The sequence below is a fragment of the Notothenia rossii genome (genome assembly GCF_949606895.1).
Source record: "Notothenia rossii genome assembly, chromosome: 9".
Taxonomy (NCBI): domain Eukaryota; kingdom Metazoa; phylum Chordata; class Actinopteri; order Perciformes; family Nototheniidae; genus Notothenia; species Notothenia rossii.
Window position 1 is genome coordinate 28,111,805 of NC_136907.1, and position 27,954 is coordinate 28,139,758.

The 27,954-nt window shown below is 42.8% G+C and overlaps 1 protein-coding gene across 1 annotated transcript; it reads left to right on the forward strand.

Moving 5' to 3' along the window:
- Positions 1-826: 826 nt before the first annotated feature.
- mark4a (MAP/microtubule affinity-regulating kinase 4a) lies at positions 827-27,846 on the forward strand (the record flags this gene model as incomplete). The annotated part of the gene is made up of 13 exons (XM_079650948.1): positions 827-2,752; positions 6,450-6,647; positions 7,310-7,363; positions 13,395-13,443; positions 13,788-13,853; positions 14,911-14,981; positions 15,075-15,131; positions 15,658-15,894; positions 22,514-22,633; positions 22,713-22,812; positions 25,493-25,602; positions 27,164-27,356; positions 27,602-27,846. The coding sequence occupies exons 1-13, from the start codon at positions 2,699-2,701 to the stop codon at positions 27,844-27,846; spliced, it is 1,554 nt and encodes a 517-aa protein (XP_079507074.1). The 5' UTR covers positions 827-2,698.
- Between the last annotated feature and the right edge of the window lie 108 nt (positions 27,847-27,954).

Here is a 27,954-nt window from a genome sequence, read left to right on the forward strand (position 1 = left end):
AGGATTACCTTACCGACACCCCAGACAAGCCATGACTGTGTACATTTTTCATGGGAGAGTGCATGGGTCAGTATTAGTGATACATTTGGGCAGAATGCAGGTAAAATAAATGGCCTCATTCAGCTCATATTTTTGTCAATGTTCCCTTGAGACAGGCACCTGTGGGTCTTTGAAGGTTCATAGGGGATCTCAAAACAGTGAAGAGGGAAACAGCATGATTATGGATGGTGCACATATGGAACAGAAGCCATTGTGTGCCCTAAAACGTTTGCAAGATTTGCACATGCAAGCACCTGCAATATATAAGCCTAAATTAAAAGAGGGATCAGAAGTCATAATCTTATCGGTAGCCTATATTGAATGAAGGTAAAGGTATAGAACATGAATATTATCACAGGATACATATAACATCACTGTGAGACTGTAATATGCAATTACAAAGCCAGTGGGAATGTTACCATCAGAGAGGCAGAAGAAGAGTGAATTATAGGCATTGCTCATGTATTTTGCACCTCTAAAAGCCCCGCCAGCTGGTAGTGTGTACATGCAGTATTTTGTGTGTGTGCTGAGGGGGAGAGGATATCATAGGAAGCCAATTTTAGGTGGCAAAGGATGAACAAATTTCCAGTCTAGATTTAATTTGCATTGCGGACACACGGTTTTAGGTGTTTAATAAGAAGTGATACCTGTCTGTTCAAATGACTTGCTTTATCTGAAAGAAGAGCACTGCCTCTCAGTAAAGCTGGCTTCTTCCCTGGTGCAGGCTACTGCCATATACCCGATATAAACCCCACATCATATAAAAGCAGAACACTCTGAATGAATGAGAGATTTGGATGCTGAGCCTGTATTCGGCCATCTTTGACGGTTCACACTAATTTTACGCTCAAATCTACGTTGATGAAACCGGCAGTGTGTTGTGTTGTGTTGAACCTGTGAGCATCTCTGATGTGGCGCATCTCAACTGCGTCAAGGGAAATATGCTGAGACAGATCGGACAGGAAAAGAAGACGTTGGGTTTTTCAAAATAAAATCAAGACATTTGTGTCTTTGAAGAACTTGATTATTATCTAATAAAACAGAAGGAATTTACATCAATTTGATATGCAAATACAATGTGACAAAGAACACAATTACATCCAGTAATTTACAAGTTAATAGATACAAAAATATACAGTGTACATATGAGCAAACCAGGCTGGTAAATAATTCAAAGTGATTTTAAAGGAGCTATGACTATAAAGGTATACAGATCATTCAACTCTTAGTTTTAAAAATTGTTTTCAAATGCAATATTGCTTGAATCCTAGTGTGACTTATCTGCGTTTGTCGTTAATTCAGTGGGACACATTTCTTTGTTTCTTTCTATATGTAAAGAAAAACAACATCTTTTAGTTTAAAATTGGGTATCATTAGCATTACAAAGGTAAAATTCATTTAAAAATAAAGATCTATAGTTTAAGATCCGCAAAGATTTTCTTTTTCTTTTAAAACATTACTATGGGGTCATGTACACTTGTATTGTTGGTCTATAAGTTTCTGCATACTGCATCCTGTTTATAAAAAGGCAGGTTTTTATTTGATTTTTAAAACACTGATTAGAGGGCACATTTCTAGAGAAAACTTATTGGTTCCTTATTTTTTAAGGTTATATTGTTATATTTTCTTACACAGAATATACTCATAAAAGCCATCTTATTGATCTTTTTTTCCTGTATTTATTTGAATTATAGAGTTAATCCAAAAGGTATTGTAACATAATCAGAATATCTTTATCGTCTTCATACATACAGTATCTTGTGTGATATCGTTGATATCTCTCTCTGAAGTAATACAAATAGACACAAATAAATAAAAGCAGAGGTAGCAGCATTGACGATGCACTGCAATAATTCAATTAAATGTTAATGTACATATTACACATTGTACAGACTATAACATTGAAATATAACAAAACAAAATTGGATTCAATTGGATTCCTAAATGCTCAAAGTAGGCCTAATGATAGCTGAAAAAAAAATAGACATCAATATTGATTATGAATTATCATTAATTCACTAAGGCTTTTACGTCAACAGCAGAGACCGGAAGTCCTGCCTCTGTGTATTCCTCCTGGCTTCACGGCGGTGCGCATCTCACCGACCGGGAATACCGATTTCTGAACATTTCGGCCTTTTCCCCCGCTGCACCGTAAAGCTGTGTTTTCCTGCGAGCTGCTGCAAAGGGGAGAGGGCTGCCGGCGGAGAGGAGGCATTGTAACGAGCAGGGTTCTGACAGAGGGAGATGACACTCATCCAGAAGGAACAGTGTTTGTTTTGTATGGCGAAATGAGGCAGGGGGTGGAGAGACGCCAAAGAGACGCTGGGCTCCGGCCAAACATCTCCGCATTTTAGCACTTATTCGATGCTCGGGATTTGCATTGCATTGCATTTGCTGCATCGTTGATCGGCCATATTTCTGCAAAGTGCATGGTGGAAAATGCAGCTTGTTTGAGGACATCCCCCCTCCAGATCCCCGTTGCTGCCATGACAGGCAGATGTCTCCTCTCGACCGTGGCTCGGCCGGCTGGAGAAGAGGCAGATTGATTCGGGACGGTGGGTCGCATCTGCGGATGTTATTCGGTCTGTGGAGCCTGTGATTATCATCCGCGCAAACACACCTTGATTCTCACTCAGGGAAAGAGGAGAGAGAAAACAACATGTCTTCTCGGTCTGCATTACCGTCTGGAAACGACAGGAGTACTGGAGACCATGTAAGTGCATTACAGCCTATAGCCTCCGATGGTGTGCATGCATAAGACAAAATGTGCATCCCTGAAATGTTCTCCTCATATATGTGGGATTTTGCATTCACGGGGTGTGTTCTCCATGTAGGATCATGGAGCTAATTTCCCCATTAGGTGGAAGGATTCTGCAGGTGATATTGTGTGGATATTTGAGCAGGATCTTTGAAAATGGGCTAACCTTGAGTGTCTGCGCAAGGAAGAGCTGATGGCAGGCTGATGGCAGGCTAATAGCCCGGAATGAGTCCATCCGCATACTATAACACTCAGCGGATATGCGCAGAAAGCCTGAAAACCAGCCGTCACCTCTTATTATAAGGCTGTGGAGAGATAGTGATGTCACATTATAATGCCAGCTGCTGCTGCTGCCTCAATATATATAACAGTGTTCGTCTCCAGAAAATGGATGGGTGGGACGAGAGCCCAAAATAAATGTATAGAGAAAATGTGTGGTTGGTATGAAACGGGGATTACTGCGTAAAATGATGTGCAGTCCATTGCTGCGCAGCCTACAAAGCGCCCAACCCCAGAGCAGTGGGTGTCAGACAGCGCCATACATCCAGTACAGTGGAAAACAGTAGAGGCCTCTAATAGACACAGACGCAGAGGATATGTTCATGGGAGAAACACATAATGTAAGAATGTTGCACCATGATCTATCTATCCATCCATCTAATTATCTCAAAATGGTGACATGAAGGCTTGGCATGATGGCATTTCTCTCCCTTAAACACTTCTGGCAAGGCTCCCCCATCTGTCTGTTAGCAGCACAGAGGGATGGTTAAGCCAGTTGGTGTGTGTGTGTGTGGGGGGTGTGTGTGTGTGTGTGTGTGTGTGTGTGTGTGTGTGTGTGTGTGTGTGTGTGTGTGTGTGTGTGTGTGTGTGTGTGTGTGTGTGTGTGTGTGTGTGTGTGTGTGTGTGTGTGTGTGTGTGTGTGTGTGTGTGTGTGTGTGTGTGTGTGTGTGTGTGTGTGTGTGTGTGTGTGTGTGTGTGTGTGTGTGTGTGTGTTTGACTGTAACTGTAACTGGGTGTGTGTGTGTGTGTGTGTAACTAACTGGGTGTGCATAAGTGTGTGAGCTTACGCTGTGCATGATTGATTATGAATGCTGAGCCGTTCTTCCATTAAGATGGATCTCAATCTGCTGTCATCACTCCACAATTAAGCGATGATGACCGATGAGTTGGAGTGACTGGATGAAATGTTGTGCTGCCATGTTGGCACAGGTGAGGCGTACACTTGATGAATGAATGAGCTGCTGCCACCCATCAGAGATGGTGGCTGGGACTTGCCGGTGTGTATTGTAGGGAGAGAGAGGGGCCACATTGGCTCTAGGTGGGGCATGAGGAACAGGAATGGAAGCATGGGAAGGAGTGTGTGTGTGTGTGTGTGTGTGTGTGTGTGTGTGTGTGTGTGTGTGTGTGTGTGTGTGTGTGTGTGTGTGTGTGTGTGTGTGTGTGTGTGTGTGTGTGTGTGTGTGTGTGTGTGTGTGTGTGTGTGTGTGTGTGTGTGTGTGTGTGTGTGTGTGTGTGTGTGTGTGTGTGTGTGTGTGTGTGTGTGTGTGTGTGTGTGTGTGTGTGTGTGTGTGTGTGTGTGTGGCTGAGAGCAAGATGGCATGCTGGGGGGATGGAAGTGTGATGCGTTAGGGCCAGGGACCACTGTGCTGGCATCTGCTCCTTTTTTTACTCCTATATTCCTCTCTTCTCTTATTCCCATTTTCTGTCTGATATCCTGGTTTCTCGCTCTCCTGGTATTTATTTGTATTTATTTATTACCCCCACCATGTATTCGCTGTTTTTCCTCCTCTGTATCGTACCCTGGTTTGTCACATGACAAGAAGCTGTTTCATACTGTAACACATTCAGCTTTGTTTGAGTGCACACTGTTGTCCTCCATTTGTCATCTGCTCATGGCTTCCTGGAAGAAAATTATCTGTGACTCCAATGTTCTGATGCGATGCAGTAGCAGCATTAGCAGTAGCAGTAGTACAGTTGTGTAATGTAACTAAGTAGATTTACTCAGGTGCTGTAGTTAGTTAGTTAATTTTGAGGGACTTGTTTACTTTACTTGACTTACAATGTTGTGCTACTTCGTTCTTATACCCCACTACAATTCAGAGGTAAATGGTGTACTTTTACTCCACTACATGTATGTAATACCTTTAGTTACTTCACAGATGTGGATGAATGATGTGAAATATAATCAAGTCTTAAATCAGACTTTAGTTCTACCCGGAGTAAATTCACAAGATACCCTGCAGTATATAAAAGTTATTCAAACTAGCTGCACCTTTACCAGCTGTGAGAACACTTTAATGATCAATCATTATAAAACATATCATATATATTATTCTGAAATGGACCAATCTGCACAATGACTACTTTTACTTTTGGATATTTTGATGCTAATACTTTTGTACTTTTACTTGAGAAACATTTTGATTGCAGGACCTTTACTTGTAATAGAGTATTTTAGAGGCGGCAGTGGCTCAGTCTGTAGGGACTTGGTCTTGGAACCAAAGGGCTGCAGGTTCACGTCCCGATCGGACCAAAAAATAATAATATGGAGTGATAGCTGGAGAGGTGCCAGTTCACCTCCAAGGCCACTGCCGAGCTGCCCTTGAGCAAGGCACCTAACCTCGAAACTGCTCCCTTGGTGCCGGGTACCTGGCAGCCTCTCTGCTCTGCCACCTCTCCTATCTGCATGTGGTTGTGTGTTTAGCCATTTATATCTTCCCCTGTGTGTGTAAACAAAACATAGTGGTTACAAAGTTAAAGGGATTAATAAAGTGTATCTTCTTCTTCTTACACTCTGGAATTTTACTTTTACTTAAGAACAAGATCGGTGTACTGCTCCCACCTCTGTAGTAGCAGTAATTGTAGCAGGAAACTGTTTTACAGAGCTGTGAATACTAACTCAGGTTGCAGTGATAAACCTGTATACTCTGTCATATTAAACGAGGACATCTTCAAGCAGAAAGTAGACCTCCAGAAAACATGATCATGATGGAAACAACATGTTCCTTTTCTGAACAGCAGCTGCTAAATCCCAAATGAAGGGCATATTTTCAAATGTATTTCAAAGTTGCTTTGTAGTTGAATAAAAATAAAAATAAGGGTAAAACAAAACCCAGAGACAGGAGGAGCTAACACAGGTAATTTAGCTTCTGAAGACCATGAGGGCTCCATGGTGGGAACAGGCAGTCCTGGATCTGCTTTGGAAGCCTGAAGCCTTTCTCCATGTTATATTGGTGTTTGCACACAGGAAGTGAGCCAGGCGTACAGTAAAGGCTCATTCTTGTAGTGGCCAAACATCAACTGACACTTGAATAGTGATTTAAATCATTAGGGCCTAAAAGCTGTAAAATGCGCTAAATGCCTTATCCAGAGTTACTTCCCTCTCTTTCCGTTCTATTGAGCCTAGCCTTGACATGTTCCATTGGATTGGAGGCGGGGCTAGAGGAAAACGCAAGTGTGCATGCTATATGAGTCCTCAGAGAATCAAGGTATTTTTGTACTAGAGCCAGTCCAATTAGGCTTTATGCGCCACTGGGCAACATTTCTAGGAATGAATGGGGCCCCACCTCCAGCGCTGTATCCAGTTCTCCATCCTCACCACTTTCCTCTCCTCTCTTTAACACCTCTCCCTTCTCATTTTATTTTCTTCCAGCATGTGTCGCTGGGGGCCAGTCGCTCAGACAAGGCCACTAGCCAGTCCAGCCGCTCGCTGGGGGCCCGGAGCAGGATCTCCATCGCCTCCTGCTCCGACGAGCAGCCGCACGTCGGCAACTACCGCCTGCTCAAGACCATCGGCAAGGGAAACTTTGCCAAGGTCAAGCTGGCCCGCCACATCCTGACAGGCAAGGAGGTGAGACATGGGGCAGCAGAGGTGCATGGTGGGAGGAGGAGATGGATGATGCTCGCAGGGGGAGGAAAGGTGACGGTGTCATACAGATGGGATTTGGTCCAGCAATAAACCTGCTACATTTTAGTTTTCAACATATTTAAAACAAGTAGAAGTCTTACCTTCTTTTTTATTCTCCTTAATTAGACATTTTCCTACTCAAAATATTTTTGGGAAAAGTCAGCATACTTTTAAATTCTCTGGAGATATCCTGACAGCAGAAGTAACCAAATAAATTATAATAAGAGAAATTATTTGAATTCACTGAAATTATATAAAAATGCATAAATGGGTAGCACATTTGTATACATTATGGCTGATTGCTTTTTATTGTTAAATAAGTCATTAAATACAACTTTATAGATCAGTTATGAACAATAATAGCATAACTGTACAATTACCTCATTTTGTATATGTAAATGTGGTTTGATAAATGGCTTATAGCTAAAGCTTGAGTAAATGATTCATTTGTAAAGCTGTTCATAAAATATGGCAAAGATAGGGTACGTAGAGGTGTTCATTGGATCATCAGGAAAGGCTTCTGAGCATCATGAATGTTTAAGCAAAGGCTGATGTTCATGTGTTTCCTTTTCCTCATCAAAAACTTGCTTTGACATCTCTTCCAGGTTGCAATAAAAATCATTGACAAAACTCAGTTGAACCCAACCAGCCTTCAAAAGGTGAGTGTCTCCTCTTTTGATACTGATATGAACATGCTCCACTGTCTGACACTATGTGCAGAAGCTGGGCATCAGAACTGTGAATAGTTTGCTCCTTATTATGTAATTCAACAAAATCCTGACATGCCAGTGGGGATTTGGAGAGGTTCAGGTTGATCCTCAGCTGTTTCCTCCGCGGAGAGGGCAGGCATGAGAGAGCAGCTGATGGAGAGGGGGTGATGCTGCTTGGCAGGTGCTAGGGACTGGGAGGAGACCCCCGCTCCAGAGATCCTCTCACGTCTTTCTCCGGAATAATCTCTTCCCCGGGGTGACTCACGTCGGAAACATGGTCACCCAGCTAAACCTTTTCTGTGTTTGGGGTTTTATTAATGTTTCTTTCCAACACATTGGGGATAGCCACGAATGCTGTGATGCTAAGAAGGGCTTTTGATTGACTGGATTTGTATTTCCTGCTGGTCAGCAAGTTGTGTGTTTAGCCTGAGTGGTGGACGCTAGTGGACACTTTGGTTTCTCTAGATATCAAGGGCAACCTCAGGCACGTTTCATTTCAGGATCTGGAATGGCAAACATCAGTAGATCTTGGTTGGTAGACATGCAGACCCAAATCATAGACATCATAAATCATAGGTTGATCACATGCTTAGATATCACCACTTTATATCCGGAGCACAACCATCTTGATCACACACATTCAGGTTAAGAAGTGTCTTGTGGTTAGGGAATGTCTATAAAGACATAGGGAGAAAAAGGATGCAGAGACATGCAATCAACCCGTCTTTGCCCATAATGCTGCTTAAATGCACATATGGGCTAAAGTGTCTTCCTTCCCTTTCTCTCGAATCTCCTTTCCTCCCTCAGCATGCATGAGCTACAGTGCCCTTGGGCAATAAGGGAAAAGACCAGAAGGATCAAATCAGGGCTGAACAAATATTGTATGTGTCTATATTTGTGATTTAGTTTTGAAGATGTCTGTATATTTTGCTACACAGATTAAAAAGATGTATATTTAAACTAGAAGGGGCATATCTGAACTTCTGTCCCCCCTAAAGAATATAGCTAAGGGAAATAGCCTTTAGCCCTTTAGTTATGTCATACAAATAGTGTAGTCCCCATTGTTACTATTATTGACTTTACTGTGGCACAAAAGCTTTGCCCAGGAAAAATAGAGATTACAGATGACGATCCTTTTGATCCTATTTATTTTATTTGTACCTTTTTGACTTTTTATAAATGGTCTTTTCATCATTTCTGCATGCAATGATAGCGATGACCTTGGGTTGTCACAGAATTATCAAGGCTTTACTACAACTTCTCATTGTTTCCCCAAAGCCTCCGTTGCCCCTCTGATCCCAGGCTTCCTGTAATCCTGAGACTTTGACATCGTCTTTCGTTTGGTTATAGCATGAAAGAAAATACATATCTGTGCCCTATACCTGGCTGGAATATTAGATGCGTTGTAGGAAAACTGTAATCCCAATGAATATGTTATCTAGGGCTCTGCCATATGGAGCATATCGATTTCCTACATTATTTACACAGCAATATGTTTAATAAATATTCATCAGTAATGTGGATAATGACTACGGTGGTAAAGACAAACAGGGTTGGGAAGATTACGTGAAATATGTATTAGCACTAGTTACCTGGAGAAAAAAATAATGTGACCTGATTACTTTCCATTACTTTTGGATTTCAGAACAGTACATTTTACAGAGAAGAGATAACATCTGATCCTTTTACAACAAACACTATATGCTCTTTTTAGGTTTTTACTAACATTGTTGTCCTGCTAGTAATCCCAATCTTTTGAAATGTATCAGTAATTTCAAGACATCTTTTTTTATGTATAAGGGAGTACAGTAACCTATTTATTTCATCCTGATTAAATAATCCAGTTACATGTAATTCATTACACCCCAAGCCTGAAGAAAAATAATACAAAACAGAAATCCCTTTTCCGTAAAACAGCCTTAAAAACCAAGAAAAGACAAAACAATTTCAATATTATGATATTCAAAATATAACATCGTATCTAGTCTAATTTTAGGATATTGTTAAAATATATGGATATCTTGCTCTGTGCTTTTCTTGGTTTGGTTGCTGCTGTGAAAGACAATGGTGCAACATTTAGGCCAGGATTGAGGAGAGAGGCTGGGATTGGCCCCTGATTGGAGAGAATACTCTACAATTGGCCGCTCATAATAGCGGGCTTCTTTACGTACCCGTGGGCTAGAGAAAATCCTTAGTACCGAAGACATGAAAGAGCCCATATTAGCATAATCTGTCATATATGTAGAGGGGAGAAGGAAAGAGGGAGATGCATTGTATACGGCTGGGTAAGAGAGGGGGAGGAATAAGGGAGGTAAAATCATAGATGTGAAATATAAATCATCAACATCTGTTAAGAAGAAATAGCAGGAGACAGGAGATTTTCATACTGGTCTATCTGATTTCTGAACAAAATCAAATATGTTTAATTTAGAAATTAGAGTTACTTTTTAATATCATATTAATTAATACATAAAACTGACATTTTAACACAATTTGTTTTATTCTGTGGGGATACATTAAAGCCAGCCTTATTGCCACAGAGCACGTGTCCATCCTTGTCAGCTTTATTCTATGCTTCCTATTTATTGGCGGTTATTAAGGGTGACCGGGTCGGACTCGTTGCCGGGGGATTGTTTATTGTTTTGACGGATCTGACCGCTCAGCCCTGCCGTGACGTGCAGCGGATTAAAGAGACGCTCGGATGATGAGCACATCCCAAGATTCCCCTCTAGCACAGCTGGAGAAGCTGGGAAAGAGCCCGGTCTTAATACCTGGGTCGCCACGGCAACAGTGACGTTGGGCACTGCTAGAGGAGAAGACTGCGATGGAGGGATTGAGTGAAGGAGGAGGGAGGCGCATTGGAGACAGGAGAGGATTGAGAGAAGAGGATATAGAGGCGTGTCGCACCATCCTTCCTCCAGTTGATCGTGTGGACGAGAGTCACTGGGATTCAGCCATGGCCTTTTGTTAAAGGAGGGGTATACACTAGAACCAAGGGGAGCATTAGGACACAATCCTCTGCTCTGCTCTGCTCTAACAAACTCTGAGTAATTAAGTTAAGATTAAGACAGGTTCATCTGTATAAATTGATGCCCTTATTGAGGTTCATCACATCTGTGTGGGGTATATTTCTTTTTGGTTTTCGTCACCTCTGCAAGTTCTCATCTTGATGAGCCAGGAAGTCCAAGTGTGATTTTCTAAAGAGGCTCTATTGTGCCTTTGGGGTTTTTTTCTTCCCTATAGTGTGCTTTAGAGGTTTGTGTGCATGTAAATGGTCTGCAAAGGCTAACATCTCTGTGTTCCCTCCAGAGGGAGTTTCTCTCCCACACAGCAGAATGGGCTCTGGTTTCAGACAGAGGGTGAAAAGAGGTGCTGCAGCACAGGCAGTATGAGCTTTTTGAACATTAAAGCATGGAGACATGTCACAGTACAGGCACTAAATACAAATATGAACCTGAAAATGAGCATTGAGTCCTCTATAAATGTGTCTGCTTGTACCTTTCCACCCTGATCTCATAGTGAGCTATAAAGACTATAATATGATAAACAACGAAGGCACTGGGCCATTTCATGTAATCTTTAAAGTGTACTGTACTCCTCCAACGTTGTTCTGGAAAACTGTCCGACACCTCAGGAGGGGGAAGCAGGGAACCATCCAAGCTGTGTACAGTAAGGATGGGACGTTGTTGACCTCAACTGATGGAGTGTTAGGGCGTTGGAAGGAGCACTTTGAGGAACTCCTGAACCCGACAACTCCGCCCTCTATGTTAGAGGCAGAGCTGGAGTATGACGGGGGATCGATCTCCCGGGGGGAGGTCACTGAGGTCGTCAAACAACTTCACAGTGGCAAAGCCCCGGGGGTGGATGAGATCCGCCCAGAAATGCTGAAGGCTCTGGGTGTTGAGGGACTGTCATGGTTGACACGTCTCATCAACGTTGCGTGGAAGTCGGAAACCGTACCGAAGGAGCGGCAGACCGGGGTGGTGGTTCCCCTTTTTAAAAAGGGGGATCAGAGGGTGTGTGCCAATTACAGAGGCATCAAACTACTCAGCCTCCCCGGGAAAGTTTACTCTAAGGTACTCGAAAAGGAGGGTGAGGCCGATTGTCGAATCTCAGATTGAGGAGGATGAAAGCGGATTCCGTCCTGGTCGTGGAACGACGGATCAGCTTTTTACTCTCGCAAGGATCCTGGAGGGGGCCTGGGAGTACACTCATCCAGTCTACATGTATTTTGTAGACTTGGAGAAGCCGTATGACCGGGTTCCCAGGGAGTCACTGTGGGAGGTGCTGCGGGAGTATGGGGTGAGGGGGTCTCTATTCAGGGCCTTCCAATCTCTGTACTCCCAAAGCGAGAGCTGTGTCCGGGTCCTCAGCAGTAAGTCGGACCCATTTCAGGTGAGGGTTGGCCTCCGCCAAGGCTGCGCTTTGTCACCAATCCTGTTTGTAATATACATGGATCGGATTTCGAGGCGTAGTCGTGGGGGAGGGGGTCTGCAGTTCGGTGGACTAAGGATTGCACCACTGCTTTTTGCAGATGATGTGGTTCTGATGGCTTCATCGGTCTGCGACCTTCAGCACTCACTGGATCGTTTCGCAATCGAGTGTGAAGCGGTTGGGATGAGGATCAGCACCTCCAAATCTGAGGCCATGGTTCTCAGCAGGAAACTGATGGACTGTCCACTCCAAGTAGGGAATGAGTCCTTACCCCTAAGTGAAGGAGTTCAAGTATCTCGGGGTCTTGTTCTCGAGTGAGGGAACAATGGAGCGTGAGATGGGTCGGAGAATCGGAGCAGCGGGAGCGGTACTGCAGTCGCTTTACCGCACCGTTGTGACGAAAAGGGAGCTGAGCCAGAAGGCGAAGCTCTCTGTCTACCGGGCCATTTTCGTTCCTACCCTCACCTATGGTCATGAAGGATGGGTCATGACCGAAAGAACGAGATCGCGGGTACAAGCGGCCGAGATGGGTTTTCTCCGCAGGGTGGCTGGTGTCTCCCTTAGGGATAGCGTGAGAAGTTCGGTCATCCGGGAGGGACTCGGAGTTGAACCGCTCCTCCTTCGCGTCGAAAGGAGCCAGTTGAGGTGGTTCGGGCACCTAGTTAGGATGCCACCTGGGCGCCTCCCTAGGGAGGTGTTCCAGGCACGTCCAGCTGGGAAGAGACCAAGGGGTAGACCTCGGACCAGGTGGAGGGATTATATCTCTTCGCTGGCCTGGGAGCGCCTTGGGATCCCCCAGTCAGAGCTGGTTGATGTGGCCAGGGAAAATAAAGTTTGGGGCTCTCTGCTGGAACTGCTACCTCCGCGACCCGACCACCGATAAGCGGGAGAAGATGGATGGATGGATGGATGTACTCCTCCGATTTCTACAGATGTTGCACGTATGTGTAGTCCTCCCCACATCCTGGAGAAACTGGAGACTTTGATATGTCAAATTGAAGTTCCCTTAGTCATTTGCTAATACAGTAACTAGGGCCACAATATGGTAATGACCCATGTTAATATTCCTATCTGCAGATGCTTAAAAATTTAACATTTTGCATTTACTAAAAAATCTCACCAATTGAAGGCTCCTACTCTTCTAATAATAACTTCCACAATCCAGAAGAGTTTCTGTACTCCTACAATTCTCGAAAATAGACAGAAGCGTTTTCTAACAGTTTGGTGACGATCCATATTTGAGATTCAGTTGATGTCTTTCTCAGGTAGTGACAATAGCGATGAGTAAGGGAATACAATATTTAAAATAAGCACATTTCAACTACAAGTTTAACAAATTCAATAACAATTGTCTGACCTGGGAGCTGAAAACAGGGTCAAAAGGCAGAATGGTGATCATTGTCTTGGAACATACATGGTTTTCCATAATGTAAAAGCATTTCTTGCCAAGAACATGATGCCCTCATTGCAATTTTAAACACTGATTTATTGTATTTTTTTTATTTATAATGTCTGACATTATTAATATTTTGTTTCTTCTCCCCAGCTCTTTCGGGAGGTACGAATAATGAAAGGCTTAAATCACCCTAACATAGGTAAGGCACACATTGTGTGTGTGTGTGTGTGTGTGTGTGTGTGTGTGTGTGTGTGTGTGTGTGTGTGTGTGTGTGTGTGTGTGTGTGTGTGTGTGTGTGTGTGTGTGTGTGTGTGTGTGTGTGTGTGTGTGTGTGTGTGTGTGTGTGTGTGTGTGTGTGTGTGTGTGTGTGTGTGTGTGTAAATTGAAGAGCTGAAATGCCATATGGAAAATACAGAAAACCAACAGCATAAGCAGCGGGTTTCTTGGTATTATGAAAAACAGACTGCTGTGCTATTGTTTTTTATTTGAGCAGGATTTGTTGAGATGTATGTGATTTTAATCTGTATCTGTTTTGTGCTACAGTGCAGCTGTTCGAGGTGATTGAGACGGATAAGACCCTTTACCTTATCATGGAGTACGCCAGTGGAGGTGGGTTCAACTCCCTTCACCATCAGAAATACTATCAGCACATTATATACATCCATTTAACAAATGCAGCTCCAACCAGGGAATCTTATGTGCATTTCGATAATTTTACAATTTAGTTTATTTATTTGGAACCATTGCAAAAAGCAAAAGTCCTGCATTCAAAATCGTTCTAAAGTAAGTACAAAAGTATTGGCATCAAAATATACTTCAGTACCAAAAGTGTTTGTTTAAGGTGGGGTAGGTAATTTTGGAGAAACCAGCTCGAGTGCGCTAGAATTTGAAAATGCACAGCCGGCTAAAATAATTGGTCGTGCTTTTACAGTACTACGGCTTCCACAGATGACATTTTTTTATGGATTTGTTGTCAAAGCACTTAAGATATTCATTGCTATCGGGATGTTAAGAGCATTCCATGGAATATAAGAAAAAGTGTATCTCGAGTCGGTTTCTCAAACTTACCTACCCCACCTTTAAGCATAATGGCTCATTTAAGAATATACTGGTGGATTATGGTTATGGATGCATCACAAGACTTATTTTAATTATTTTATTTACTGCCGCTGGATATCTGAACCTATAATTATATGTTAATGTTTATTTATTAGTTGATTTATATTTTGTTTTAGATAATAATCTTAATCTGTAAAGTAACTAAAGCTGTTAGGTAAATGTTGCAAGAAGTATAATTTTAGCCTCCAAAAGGTGGTGTAGTATGAATCAGCATAAAATTAAAATAAAGTAAAGTACAAGAAACACAACAGTAAAAGACTTCATTACGTTCCACCACTATTACCTTTTGGATTTAGCAACATTAGCTATTACCCCATTTGTACTGTCTTTATGCTAAGCTAAGCTATCTGGTGCAGCTTCACATTAAATGATAATTTATGATAGTAATATACATCTAAGGAGAAAATAAGCGTATTTCTAAAATTGAGAACATTGAAGTCGAAGTTAACACCATGAGAGCACATGTACCTTGTAATATTTCAAATAATGGCATGGCTATTACGCTTCTGTCTTTACGACTGGACTGATCTGTTTCTGCTGCTCTCAGGTGAAGTGTTTGACTACCTCGTGTCTCATGGGAGAATGAAGGAGGTTGAAGCCAGAGCCAAATTTCGACAGGTACAAATTCATCGCCTATGGATGCCCACATTGTACCAATCCTCACTTTTGATTGTCCGTACCATAACTCCGTCTGTTCCTTTGTGTTCACAGATTGTTTCTGCTGTCAACTACTGCCACACGAAGAACATTGTCCACAGAGATTTGAAGGTGAGAAGCTCTGAAGATGTTTTGGGCTGCTTTCAGAGATGCTGGATTAAGGCTAGGTCAGGACTAGGACATTTCTTCCATTGATATATTACACTGAACTCACATTTATAATCTGGGACTAGTCTTAATCTGTGTCTGTGAAAAGGGCCCAGTAAACCCCTGATGAGTACAGAAGCTGAAAAGGGTATGAGGCAGTCAGATTCTGCTCCTTTTCTCAAAGATTATTAGTCCTAAACACACACAGGGACATACATATATACACTATGACTCATGTACAGTAGCTATGCTGGACAACCCCCCATCTGCCTCTCATTCGTGCTCTCTTTTCTTCCTCACAACTCCCATTCTTGTGTCCATCCTACTTTCTCATTCCTCTTCTCCTCCCCCATCCCATTATTTCCTCCTCTGCTTCCCCCTTCCCTCCTTGGATGTGTTGTTCTCTGTCCCCTTCCTGTCCTCTCGCCCTCTCCTGCTGTGCATGCTTGCCTCCCCCCCCCTCCTCTGCATCCATACATGTATGACTCAGGCGGAGAACCTTCTGCTGGATGCCGACGCCAACATCAAGATTGCAGACTTTGGCTTCAGCAACGAGTTCACGCTGGGCAACAAGCTTGACACGTTCTGTGGCTCGCCGCCCTATGCCGCCCCGGAGCTCTTCCAGGGGAAGAAGTACGACGGGCCCGAGGTGGATGTCTGGAGTCTGGGGGTCATCCTCTACACGCTGGTCAGCGGCTCGCTGCCTTTTGATGGGCAGAACCTGAAGGCAAGTGATGTGTGGAGGAGCTGTCTGTCTGTCTGTCTGTCTGTCTGTCTGTCTGTCTGTCTGTCTGTCTGTCAGGGTACCTGCAGGGCGCTGAGTTTACTTAGGGACTAATTTTTTACAGTAATATATTATCATTTGTCCTACAACAGCATGAATAACTGTTCCTTTAAGCTTAAACATTCTAAAATCTATCCACAGATACACCGTGTATGGGGTTTTCAGGGTTTCCCACACATAGACTATACTTGTGCGGGCCGCCCAGGTATATTAACGGCCGCCCAAGTATATTTCGCGACCCATTTAGTTTTTGTTTTTTTTGTTTTTTTAATAATATCTTTTTTTTATACGTTTTTTTTTTTATATTCCGTGACGACGACGCCATCTGCGATCGATTAACTTGTGGACAATGATCCCTCGCTCCCTTGCTCTGATCTCGCCTCCTTCTGGCCTGTTAAGTGGCCTGCCTCACAAAGGGTGACTGGCTGTCTAGATGATGTGGCCTGTCGACATGGCCACTGTCATACAGATCATAAATCAAAGCCCTTGGTTGGTCTCTGTGTGTCATTCAAGCTCAGGATAACCTCAGCTCAGGTGAGGTAACTGACTCTCTGAGTGTTTAGATAGTTAACTTAGTCTAAGTTCTCAGTGGGTCTCAAACGGTGTGGTCACCATTTATGTAAACAAATATTTCCATTTGATAGGGTAGTGATTGGTCCAAGGAATAGAGAGGTGGGCTGAAGATCGGAAGGCTGTGAGTTCTAATCCCGCCAGGAACACCACCACTAGTTTGCCCTTGAGTAAGGCACTTAGCCCTTAGTTACTCCAGGGAGAATGTCCCTGTAATCGGTCATTATAAGTCGCTTTGGATAAAAGCGTCATGTAATGTAATGTAATGTGATTAGTAAAATAGGCATTAATAAATAAATAAAAAGTTAACTAGGTGAAAAAAGGTAAGATACACTTTTAAAACTTGTTGAGAGCTAAAACTAGTCTTTGCTGCTGCCTCAAAGAGGAGCAGGGAGGAGAGGAGAGAGTCTTCAACCTTCCAAAATTCTCCCATACCACGCCGCTCCTCCGCTCCCTTCACTGGCTTCCGGTAACTGCTAGAATCCACTTCAAGACACTGGTACTTGCGTACCATGCTGCGAATGGATCTGGCCCTTCCTACATCCAGGACATGGTTAAACCGTACACACCAGCACGTGCACTCCGCTCTGCATCAGCCAAACAGCTCGCTGCACCCGCACTGCGAGGGGGATCCAAGTTCCCATCAGCAAAAACACGTGGGTTTGCTATCCTGGCTCCAAAATGGTGGAATGAGCGCCCCATTGACATCAGGACAGCAGAAAGCTTACACATCTTCCGGCGCAGACTGAAAACGCATCTCTTTCGACTCCACTTCGAGCGATATAATTACTAACAAAGCACTTATATACTAATAAAGGACTGGCTTATCTAAAGCCAGTTGAGTAGCACTTGAAATGTTTGGCTCTATGAAACCTGATGTACTTATATGATTCTGTTTTCTTCAAGGTTGTATCTTCCTGGTCGAATGTACTTATTGTAAGTCGCTTTGGATAAAAGCGTCAGCTAAATGCAATGTAATGTAATGTAATAATAATGTAATGAGAGAGACAGGAGAGGCTGATTCAGGAGTACAGACACAACTATACATGAACCGAAAATAAATTAATAAACAAGTTTCAGTGTTTTTTTCATATTGGAAATGGTATGTTATTCAGGGTGTCCGCGGGGTCTTAAAAAGTATTAAAAGTTGATAAATCAATTTAGCGAAAATTAAGGCTATTAAAAAGTATTAAACGGCATTTTCCAAGGTATTAAGAAGGTTCACAGCAACAACAACATGAAACACCCTTTCATTTACTGAAACGACATGTCGGGAAACCCCCCAAGGCGGCCCCATGCATAGCGCGCCGTAAAATGCTGCTTATTATTTTAAGTTTCGTTGCCTTGCTCCGCTCTGTGTGTGGGGGGGAACTAAACGACTACGGTAACGGGTCCCGGCATACGCAACGCTATGGGGGTCCAACGGCTCCGTGTGTAAGCCGTGGCCTATATGATCATTTTCTGATAACGATGAAATAGCACGCCTCCCTCTCCCCACGTCTCCTGTTGCTGCTGGGCTGTCAGAAGAGGGGGAGGAAAAGAGAGGCAGTCACCGTTTATTAAATATTATTATATTATTATACAGAGAACAGAGTCGTTATCAATTGGTTTTAAAGCTCAATAAATAATAATAAGCTCTGCCGCACGGTCCCCTCATTCCTTGGAAGAGGCGGAGAGGTGGGTGTTTTTCATCTGCTGGTGGACTACCTGAGAGATACAGCAGGGGAACACGCCGTCCACAGCGGAGAATAAACAGAAGGGCAACCATGCTCCGGGGTCTTCTTCGCTGCTTTTGGTGTATTTCGGGCGGCAGCAGCGCCACTTACAGGCCTGACATATGTACTACATCGTTTCCAGCATTTCCAGAGGTCTAGTGTGAACGGACACGTTAATGAATCGAATGCGTGTGAACGGAAGCCTTTTTTGCGCTTGCGTATGCTTTTTACCGTATGCGTCCTCGTGGGGCCGGGGTCTAAGCCAAACTATATCCGGTCACAGAGATCTGCTATTTTAAAGTAAAGTCAACACATATAGACCCTAAATATAGTCTATATTAAGAACGAGAAAAGTCTAAACATATATATCCTTTTTTGTAAACATATGACAAATGTTTGAGCGTGATGACGTCAGAGCATCGTCCTATGTGCCAGGGCTTAGCCTCGGACAGCCCCAGCCCAATTTAACCCCTGGGTATTTGTGAGGGAGCTCCTATATGGCATTACCCTGCTGAAGCTCACCAAAGTTTAACATATTTCATAGTTCAAAGTTTTGTCAATTGTTTTGTTTATTGGTCAAATACTGGTTTCTGAGGAGTTTTACTGGAATGAAAGAGCACAGAGTCTACAGAAGCAAAAAAGCAGCATACTGCATTAAACCTGACCTTCACAGAGAGGTTGAAGTTCATGTGGAAAGGAGGCTTCAGTGGTCTGTCTGCACTCTGTTTAGTTTTGCTATCTTACAATCAATATAGTAAATGTGAGGCAAAGTGTGTTGCTAATGTAACCGGTTAGAACTCAAAGTTGCGATGAGGTCTTAAAATGTATGGAAAGGGTCTTAAAAAAGGTCTTAAAAGGTATTACATTTGACTTCAGGATTCCTGCATATACCCTGGTTATTGGTTATGGCCATGATTTTATGATTATTGAAATGTATACAGTTCTGTTTAATATAGGTGTTTCCATAGATCTAGTCTCTTTATTTTCCCCTCAAAATGCACCAGATTGATGCATTTAACTCCAAAATTAAAAAACAAATCTTACCGGGGGAGCATGCCCCCGGACCCCCCTAGAGGATTTGAGGTCGACCGCCACTTAAAATCACATGAATAGGTTCCTAAATACATTTATAAATACATTTATTTTTTTAAATAGTAACCCATTTCCATACGTTTATGTGTGGGTAGTAGATTTACTCTAGAGGGCTATCATTATGGGCCCTGCCTGTACCTGTTCGCTCTGCCATCGCGTGAAGGGTCTGCTAACAAGCGACCAACAGAAAGGTTAATGTTGTTGTTGCACGTCACCTCAACCCCCCCCCCCCCCCCCCCCCCGCGCTACCACCCCCCCCCCCCCCCCCCAAGTATATATAGAGGCGTTCCCATACACACAGGATGGGTTCATGAAACCCAGAAGGATGAAGTGCTCTGACAAACAGTGCCATCTTTGTGCAAAATGATTATACAGGAATGAAAAGTCAATAAATAAACATGTTGTTAAAACTCACACGTTTTTTTTTTTTATACTTATATCATTATTATTATATTATTTTCCACCATCATTTGCAAATAAATCCTTTAAAAATCAGACAATGTGATTTTATGGATTTTTTTCCCTCATTTTGTCTCTCATAGTTGAGGTATACCTAGGATGAAAATTACAGGCCTCTCATCTTTTTTTTAAGTGGGAGAACTTGCACAATTGGTGGCTGACTAAATACTTTTTTGCCCCACTGTACATACATCATTGTTCAGCAGGATCATCCATTTTTAGAAGTAAAATGTAACATTAGGCTAAAAACACTAAACATGGTCACATTGCTGGGCATCAACACCACTAAGCTAAAGACGGCTAATGTTCAAAATCATGATGTTTAGCAGTCTAATTTTGACAAATGCTGTATTAATTACACATAGAAGCTTGAGACATTACCATTGGGTGTTTACTGACGTGTTTCATGTTGAAGAACAAAACATGAAAATATTTTTAGCTTGTGTGAACCACAGACCTTATTTTAGGTATCTAATGGAGGAAACTGTACATGTAGGTGGTTAAATGCTGACTCATTCCTGTTTTAGCACTCATTATTGCATTGCAGTGGATGATAGGATGTGATAGAAACACTTCAAAGCTATATGCAGTTGTTAGCAACCAGTGGCCTGTGTTCACATGAGTCCACTTGCAGCAGCATTAGCATCTGAAATTGTGTTGCTGGACACCTGGCGAATTTAAGCCCAGTGTTTACTCTCCTTCAGCTCTTTTTTAAATCTGTGCTAACAACATCTGTCTCTGAGCTGCTAGAGGCTTCCATGTGTTCACCAGCTAGTCTCTGTGTGCTGTTTGCTGTTGGTAGGTAGTGTGCACTGGGTTTTCAGAGCCTTTTCAGTGAAAACTGCTGCCTGCTGTGGCTGAAACTAGCTATTGATGAAAGCGTGAATGTGAAACAGTAAAGGCAAAGAATGAGTTACTGTAAAATTAACTCTTAGAGAAAGGCCGTACCTTTATTGTAGTGCTGGAATGAAACCTCCATGTAAATGAGCGATCATGATTGCACAATTGAGCAAGGTAGTTGAGTTGTCGATTGCAATGCTGGTCACCAGATAATATATGCAGAATATCTGAAGCATTTTAGTGTGTATGACATTCAATCTAATCTAATACATTTCTAGTTTATAGACACACTGAGGTTATGTGTTCCTTAGCCTTTACTCTTTAAAACCATGACTGATATGTTCTTACCCAAATGATGTAAGGATGTCATCTTTGTAGGGATATATTGGTTAAAAAATGTGTATTTTAATTGTTAATTAACATCTGCTTACATGTCTGGGGTTCCTTGCTTGATGTGTTCAAAATCAGCCACTTGTAATTGTGTTTATTTTAATAAATAGGAAAGAAAGGACCTTTATACAGTATTAGTTTATGTGTACAAAATAACTATTTAATTTATATTCCTGAGTCACCCTACTGTCTTCTCTGCTGTATTGTTATTTCACCCTGTAGTAGAACCTGCTCCTAAAAAAGCTTAAATAGTATGTTTATCCTAAATCAGGCAGATGGCAATGCATGGCCCCCTGGAGCTCTACCAGAGGATGGAGACAAATGTGTATTTAACCCCACTCATGTGACCGCCCCCCAGCATACTGCCAGCAGGAAGGGACCCGGATAGTTATTTGCAACAGACACCATTACATTACACTGGTCTCATCAGAGAGTGTTGGATGTGTTGTAATTTAGAGTTCAAAAGAAAGTGGGGATGATTAGTTAGAGAGTCCGAATGTCCTCTTCTTAACCTGTGTGCAGATAGTGTTGGAATGCATCATGCTATGGCGGTCATACTGCCCAATGTTAAAGTAGCATTAAAGGCAGGGGTTAAAATGGGCCGGGCTGGCACAAAGTCCCATGCTCTTACTTCATTGACCTTGCACATCTTCAATAATGTATTTGCTTTATATATAACGTCTATTTGTTTAAAAAAAAAATGTGTCCGCTCATATCCTCAGTGCTTCACAGAGCGGCTCCCCTCAGGGCGAGGGGCCTGTGGCGATGTCTGTAAACCACCTGACCCTTATTTTAACACGCAGCCCGTCTCGTTATCCATGCTTTTAGGATGTGTGCTTTATGCTGGGTAATGATCCTTTATATCCACCAAAGAATTGATGATACTTGTATGTTTTGAAGAGCTCTTCTTTGTCTATCCTCGTAACGTAGCCTCTTAATTTTGTTCTCAAAGTGCACCAGATTAGAGCATTTCAATTTAAATTGTAAAATTGAAAGTTGAATTATTCCTTTGATTTTTAATGTTGCGAAACACATTGCAACAAAATGAATATTGACATGTCCATTTTTTCTTCTATGGTTCAGCCGTCGTTTGTACTTTAGCAGGATTGTAGAACAACATGGGAGTGAAAGCAATGCTCCATTTATTTCATTGTGAATTAGCAATAAAATGTATATTTGGCTCTTACACAATAAATAATTGTGATCAAATCATGATCTCAATAATGATCAATGTAATCATAATTTTGGCTCTTAACTTCATGTGTGTTCAATGAGTTCACATGTAGTTGCTCTTTAAGTGTGTGTATATTGTACACGTCTAAGATGTAAAGGAATTCCAGTCTAATTTAATGTTGAAAAAGCCTCTAAATGATGAGATTCATTCAAAATGATGCCCCTTACCCCGAGTCGACACATGACAAATCCCAGTTTAACCCCTGATTGTACGCATATGGTTGCTGTGTTAACATTGGTATCATGTGATATGTGTTCCACAGGAGCTGAGGGAGCGTGTTCTGAGGGGGAAGTACCGCGTTCCCTTCTACATGTCCACAGACTGCGAGGGGATCCTCCGCCGGTTCCTGGTGCTCAGCCCCTCCAAACGCTGCACCCTAGACGTGAGTACACTCTGCACAGAAGCTGTAGCTTAGCTCATTTTAGACACAACTGAATGTTCTCTGTGTTTCTGTTGTACAGCAAGTCATGAAGGACAAGTGGATTAATGCAGGGTATGAGGGGGAAGACCTGAAACCCCACATAGAACCTGTGGAAGATTTCAGTGACGCAGCTCGCATAGGTGAGTCTGCTGCTTCACCCAGAAACCTTCTCCACCACACAGCTGATTCAGGGGGGAGTAATGGAGTACATGTAACGTCATTATACAACAAAAACAAAAGTAACTTGTAACCTGTACGGATAACTTTGCATAATTAATCAAAAGTAATTGTTTTTCAAAATGGGGTTAACTAGCAGGTTTACAGAGTTACAATACATCGTTATAGGAACATTATATTACAAAGCACATGCAGACACACTACATCTTAATGACAGGGTGTCCGCGGGGTCTTAAAAAGTATTAAAAGTTGATAAATCAATTTAGCGAAAATTAAGGCTATTAAAAAGTATTAAAAAGTATTAAACTGCATTTTCCAAGGTATTAAGAAGGTTCACAGCAACGACAACATGAAACACCCTTTCTTTTACTGAAACGACATGTCGGGAAACCCCACAAGGCGGCCCCATGCATAGCGCGCCGTAAAATGCTGCTTATTATTTTAAGTTTCGTTGCCTTGTTCCGCTCTGTGTGTGTGGGGGGGGGGAACTAAACGACTACGGTAACCGGTCCCAAGGTGGGTAGACCGGCATACGCAACGCTCTGGGGGTCCAACGGCTCCGTGTGTGCGCTATATGATCATTTTCTGATAACGATGAAATAGCAAGCCTCCCTCTCCCCACGTCTCCTGCTGCTGCTGGGCTGTCAGAAGAGGGGGAGGAAAAGAGAGGCAGTCACCGTTTATTAAATATTCTTATATTATTATACAGAGAACAGAGTCGTTATCAATTGGTTTTAAAGCTCAATAAATAACAAAGAAGACCTCTGACCGGCACTTTTCTAATTTTGTACGGAAGATTTAAACTTTAACGGATATGTTGACCGGTGGAACATTTTTTTTACGGAAACTGCCGCACGGTCCCCTCGTTCCTTGGAAGAGGCGGAGAGGTGGGTGTTTTTCATCTGCTGGTGGACTACCTGAGAGATACAGCAGGAGAACACGCCGTCCACCACGGAGAATAAACAGAAGGGCAACCATGATCCGGGGTCTTCTTCGCTGCTTTTGGTGTATTTCGGGCGGCAGCAGCGCAACTTACAGGCCTGACATATGTACTACATCGTTTCCAGCATTTCCAGCGGTCTAGTGTGAACGGAGACATTAATGAATCGAATACGTGTGAACGGAAGCCTTTTTTGCGCTTGCGTATGCGTTTTACCGTATGCGTCCTTGTGGGGCCGGGGTCTAAGCCAAACTATATCCGGTCACAGAGATCTGCTATTTTAAAGTAAAGTCAACACATATAGACCCTAAATATAGTCTATATTAGGAACGAGAAAAGTCTTAACATATATATCCTTTTTTGTAAACATATGACAAATGTGTGAGGGTGATGACGTCAGAGCATCCTCTATGTGCCAGGGCTTAGCCCCGGACAGCGATATGGCATTACCCCACTGAAGCTCACCAAAGTTTAACATATTTCATAGTTCAAAGTTTTGTCAATTCTTTTGTTTATTGGTCAAATACTGGTTTCTAATGGTTTCTGAGGAGTTTTACTGGAATGAAAGAGCACAGAGTCTACAGAAGCAAAAAAGCAGCATACTGCATTAAACCTGACCTTCACAGAGAGGTTGAAGTTCATGTGGAAAGGAGGCTTCAGTAGTCTGTCTGCACTCTGTTTAGTTTTGCTATCTTACAATCAATATAGTAAATGTGAGGTAAAGTGTGTTGCCAATGTAACAGGTTAGAACTCAAAGTTGCGATGAGGTCTTAAAATGTATGGAAAGGGTCTTAAAAAAGGTCTTAAAAGGTATTCAATTTGAGTTCAGGATTCCTGCATATACCCTGAATGAGTCTCACAATATTAAGTGAAAAAAGTCTTCAGGGGTTCTTTCTTTCTTTTATTTTAAATTACGTATTTTTTTAAATCCAGTAGGTAAAGACCAGATTTGTTAAAGAATATACTGTTGTTTTTCCATGAAATAAACTAGTACATAACAGCATAAGGAAACTAAAGCCTGGCTAAATCTGGAATTCTGACGGTACGTCCACACGGCAGCGTTGCGTGCTTCAACGGAGAACTGCATTGTGGTTCCGTCGCGTCGCTTTGCCTCTGTTGCTCGCTTCGAAAGTTGAGAAAAGTTCAACTTTTCAAGCGTCGACGGAAGCGTCAGCCAATCAAATCATATGCCAGTACAAGCTCTAGCCAATCAAACCGCGTGCGTGTGTGTCCGGGGCGGGAGATTAATGTGATTGGTTGTTGGTCGCACGCCAGACACGCTCACCGGCAAGCTTCAATGCGACGCTGCCGTGTGGACGTACCGTGAGGCCTGTATAACTCCTGTAACGACTGGTTTTATCTTGGCTTTAATAGTTCAGTAGGTGGAGACCTGATTTGTGATTTCTCTTATTCCATATAGTTTAGTAAGACCATATTCTGTCTCTTGGAGAAGGAGCAGATTTGAGATATTCTTTGTACGCTGTGATGTTCTGTAGGTGCTGCAGCACAAGCAGTATGAGAAAAATACCTTTTTGAATATTAAAGCATGGAGAAATGTCATAGTAGCAGCACAAAGTACAAATATGAACCTTAAAATCAGCATGTTTAAGGTTTAAAGTAAACCTCCCAACCCTGCTGGTCAAAGTAGTCATTAACAGATGTTTGTATGAATGGCTCTAACCTTTTCTCTTTGTGTTCCTCAGAGGTGATGGTTGGGATGGGCTTCACGCCAGAGGAGATCAAGGACGCTCTGCTTAATCAAAAATACAATGAAGTCACTGCCACCTACCTACTACTGGGACGCAAAGGCGATGTGAGTCACATATATCTACCAAATGTTATCTTTTTCTTACACAATGATATGCTGATATGATAAGATGCAGTACTGTAGTGCTACTATCAAACACTATTTGTTCTCTTACCATCGATCGCTCCATTGTCAACCCCTCCACTCACATCCGTAACCTTGGCATCATCCTTGACCCCATCCTCACTTTCCTCCCTCATGTCAACCAGGTCACAAAAAACGCATTCTTCCATTTAAAGAACATCGCCCGCATTAGACCCTCCCTCTCATCGACCGCTGTTGAAACTCTGATCCATGCCTTTATAACATCCCGACAGGATTACTGCAACAGCATACTTTTTGGATCACGTGCATTCACACTAAAAAAACTTCAATATGTCCAAAACTCAGCTGCCCGCTTGCTCACCTCCAGCCGACGCTCCGACCACATCACCCCTATCCTCCATGACCTCCACTTGCTCCCCATGAAACACCGCATTGACTTTAAAATATAACTTTTCACTTTCAAAGCCCTCAACAACCTTGCCCCCCCTACCTCTGTGACCTCATCCAACGACACACCCCCACCCGTCGCCTCAGGTCTGCTGAAGCTAACCTACTGCAGCCCATCAGGACAAAGCTCCGGACCTGGGGGGACGGGGCCTTCGCTGCAGCCTCCCCCATACTCTGGAACTCCCTCCCCAACCACGTCAGATCTGCCAAGACTCTCACATCATTCAAACAATCCCTCAAAACTCACCTTTTCACTCTTGCCTTCAACTCCTAATCAACCAACCCCTTGCCCTTATTCCTCCTAGCTTAGCACTTTTACTTTTGTTCTTATTTTTGTTTTACTTGCTTGTAAGCGCTTTGAGCACCAGGAAAAGCACTTTATAAATGTAATGTATTATTATTATTATTATTATTATTATTACTATTATTATTATTATTATTATTATTATTTTAAAAGTCACTTAAATTGGCTTGACACTGGAGAAGGTCAAGATAGAAAAGGCTCTTAAATGTGTTAGTTAGTGATAGAAACAGAATTATAATATTCTATAATACTTTGAAAGATCAATTCTGCAAACTTTTGATGCCTTAAGTAAACTTAGCTGATGATGCTTCTCTTACTTCGGAAGTAATACATTCAAACCAGGACTTTTACTTAAAACGGAAAACCAACAGTGTTTGTAGTTTTACTTAAATTAAAGTTCCTAGAATTTCTTACACCTCTGTTCTCACCTTCAACCTTCCAAACCCCTGTCCCCCCTCTTTAAATGTTCCAGTTCATAGATAGGTATGGTTTATATCAGTGGACTGATTTAGAAAGAGAGGCCATGAGAATGCAAAGTATTTCCTTGCTAACTTGCGGTGCTACATACAGTGATGGTCAGAGATATACAAGGTCAAAGTTGAAATAATTTGGACTGTTTGAAACCCTACCTCTCTTATCAGAACTGCAATTCAAAACTTTGTTGTGTGGCAGACCAAAACCCCTGGTGTACTCGATTACCTATTTATCCTTCACGCTATGAGACCCATCTTCTCCCTTCCTGACTCCTCTCTCTCCGTTGTGACATCACAGGAGGCCAGTGAGGCCCGCACAGCCAGCAGCCTGTCCCTGGCCAGAGTACGACCCAGCCCCATCACCAACGGGACCAACAAGCACTCTTCAGCCACCGGCACCTCTTCCTCCTCTTCCACCTCCTCCTCTTCACATAGCAAGACTCAGCGCAGTGCCTCCACCTATCACAGGCAGCGGCGACACAGCGACTTCTGTGAGTCTCTTTTCTAACGTCTTTATTCCCTCTTTCTGGGCGCTACATTCAGGAGACCTGGAGCCTGGAACGGTTTTCTCCTTGTGATTGTAATATTATCATGTCTTTTTCATACAAACATAACATATATTCTCACTTGGAATGCTGGGCCTAGCATTGTATGGAGGGCGTATTCCACTGTTGATGCAGAATATTCCTTATACGAGTCTCTATGTGTCTGTGCTCTGCTGTCCTCCACAACAAAGGCGGGCCGTCCATGCCCGTCATGCACCCCAAGAGGAGCCCCACCAGCACGGGGGACCGCGAGCTGCGGGAGGGCCGAATGCCTTCACGTAAGGCCAGCTGCAGCGTGATGGGGAGCCACAGCCTCCCCCCCTCCAGCCCCATGGTCAGCAGTGCCAACAACCCCAACAAGTCTGAGATCCCAGACCGCCGCAAAGACATGACTGCCACCACGGTACGTGACGGATGTCCAAAAAACTCAATTTAGAAGTCTTTGGAAAAGGCAGAGTTTCTCATTTCTATTCTTGGTTCATAATCATCACATTTAGACTTCTTCAGTACATATAACTACACTTTGTTGTCTTCCGGTCAACTG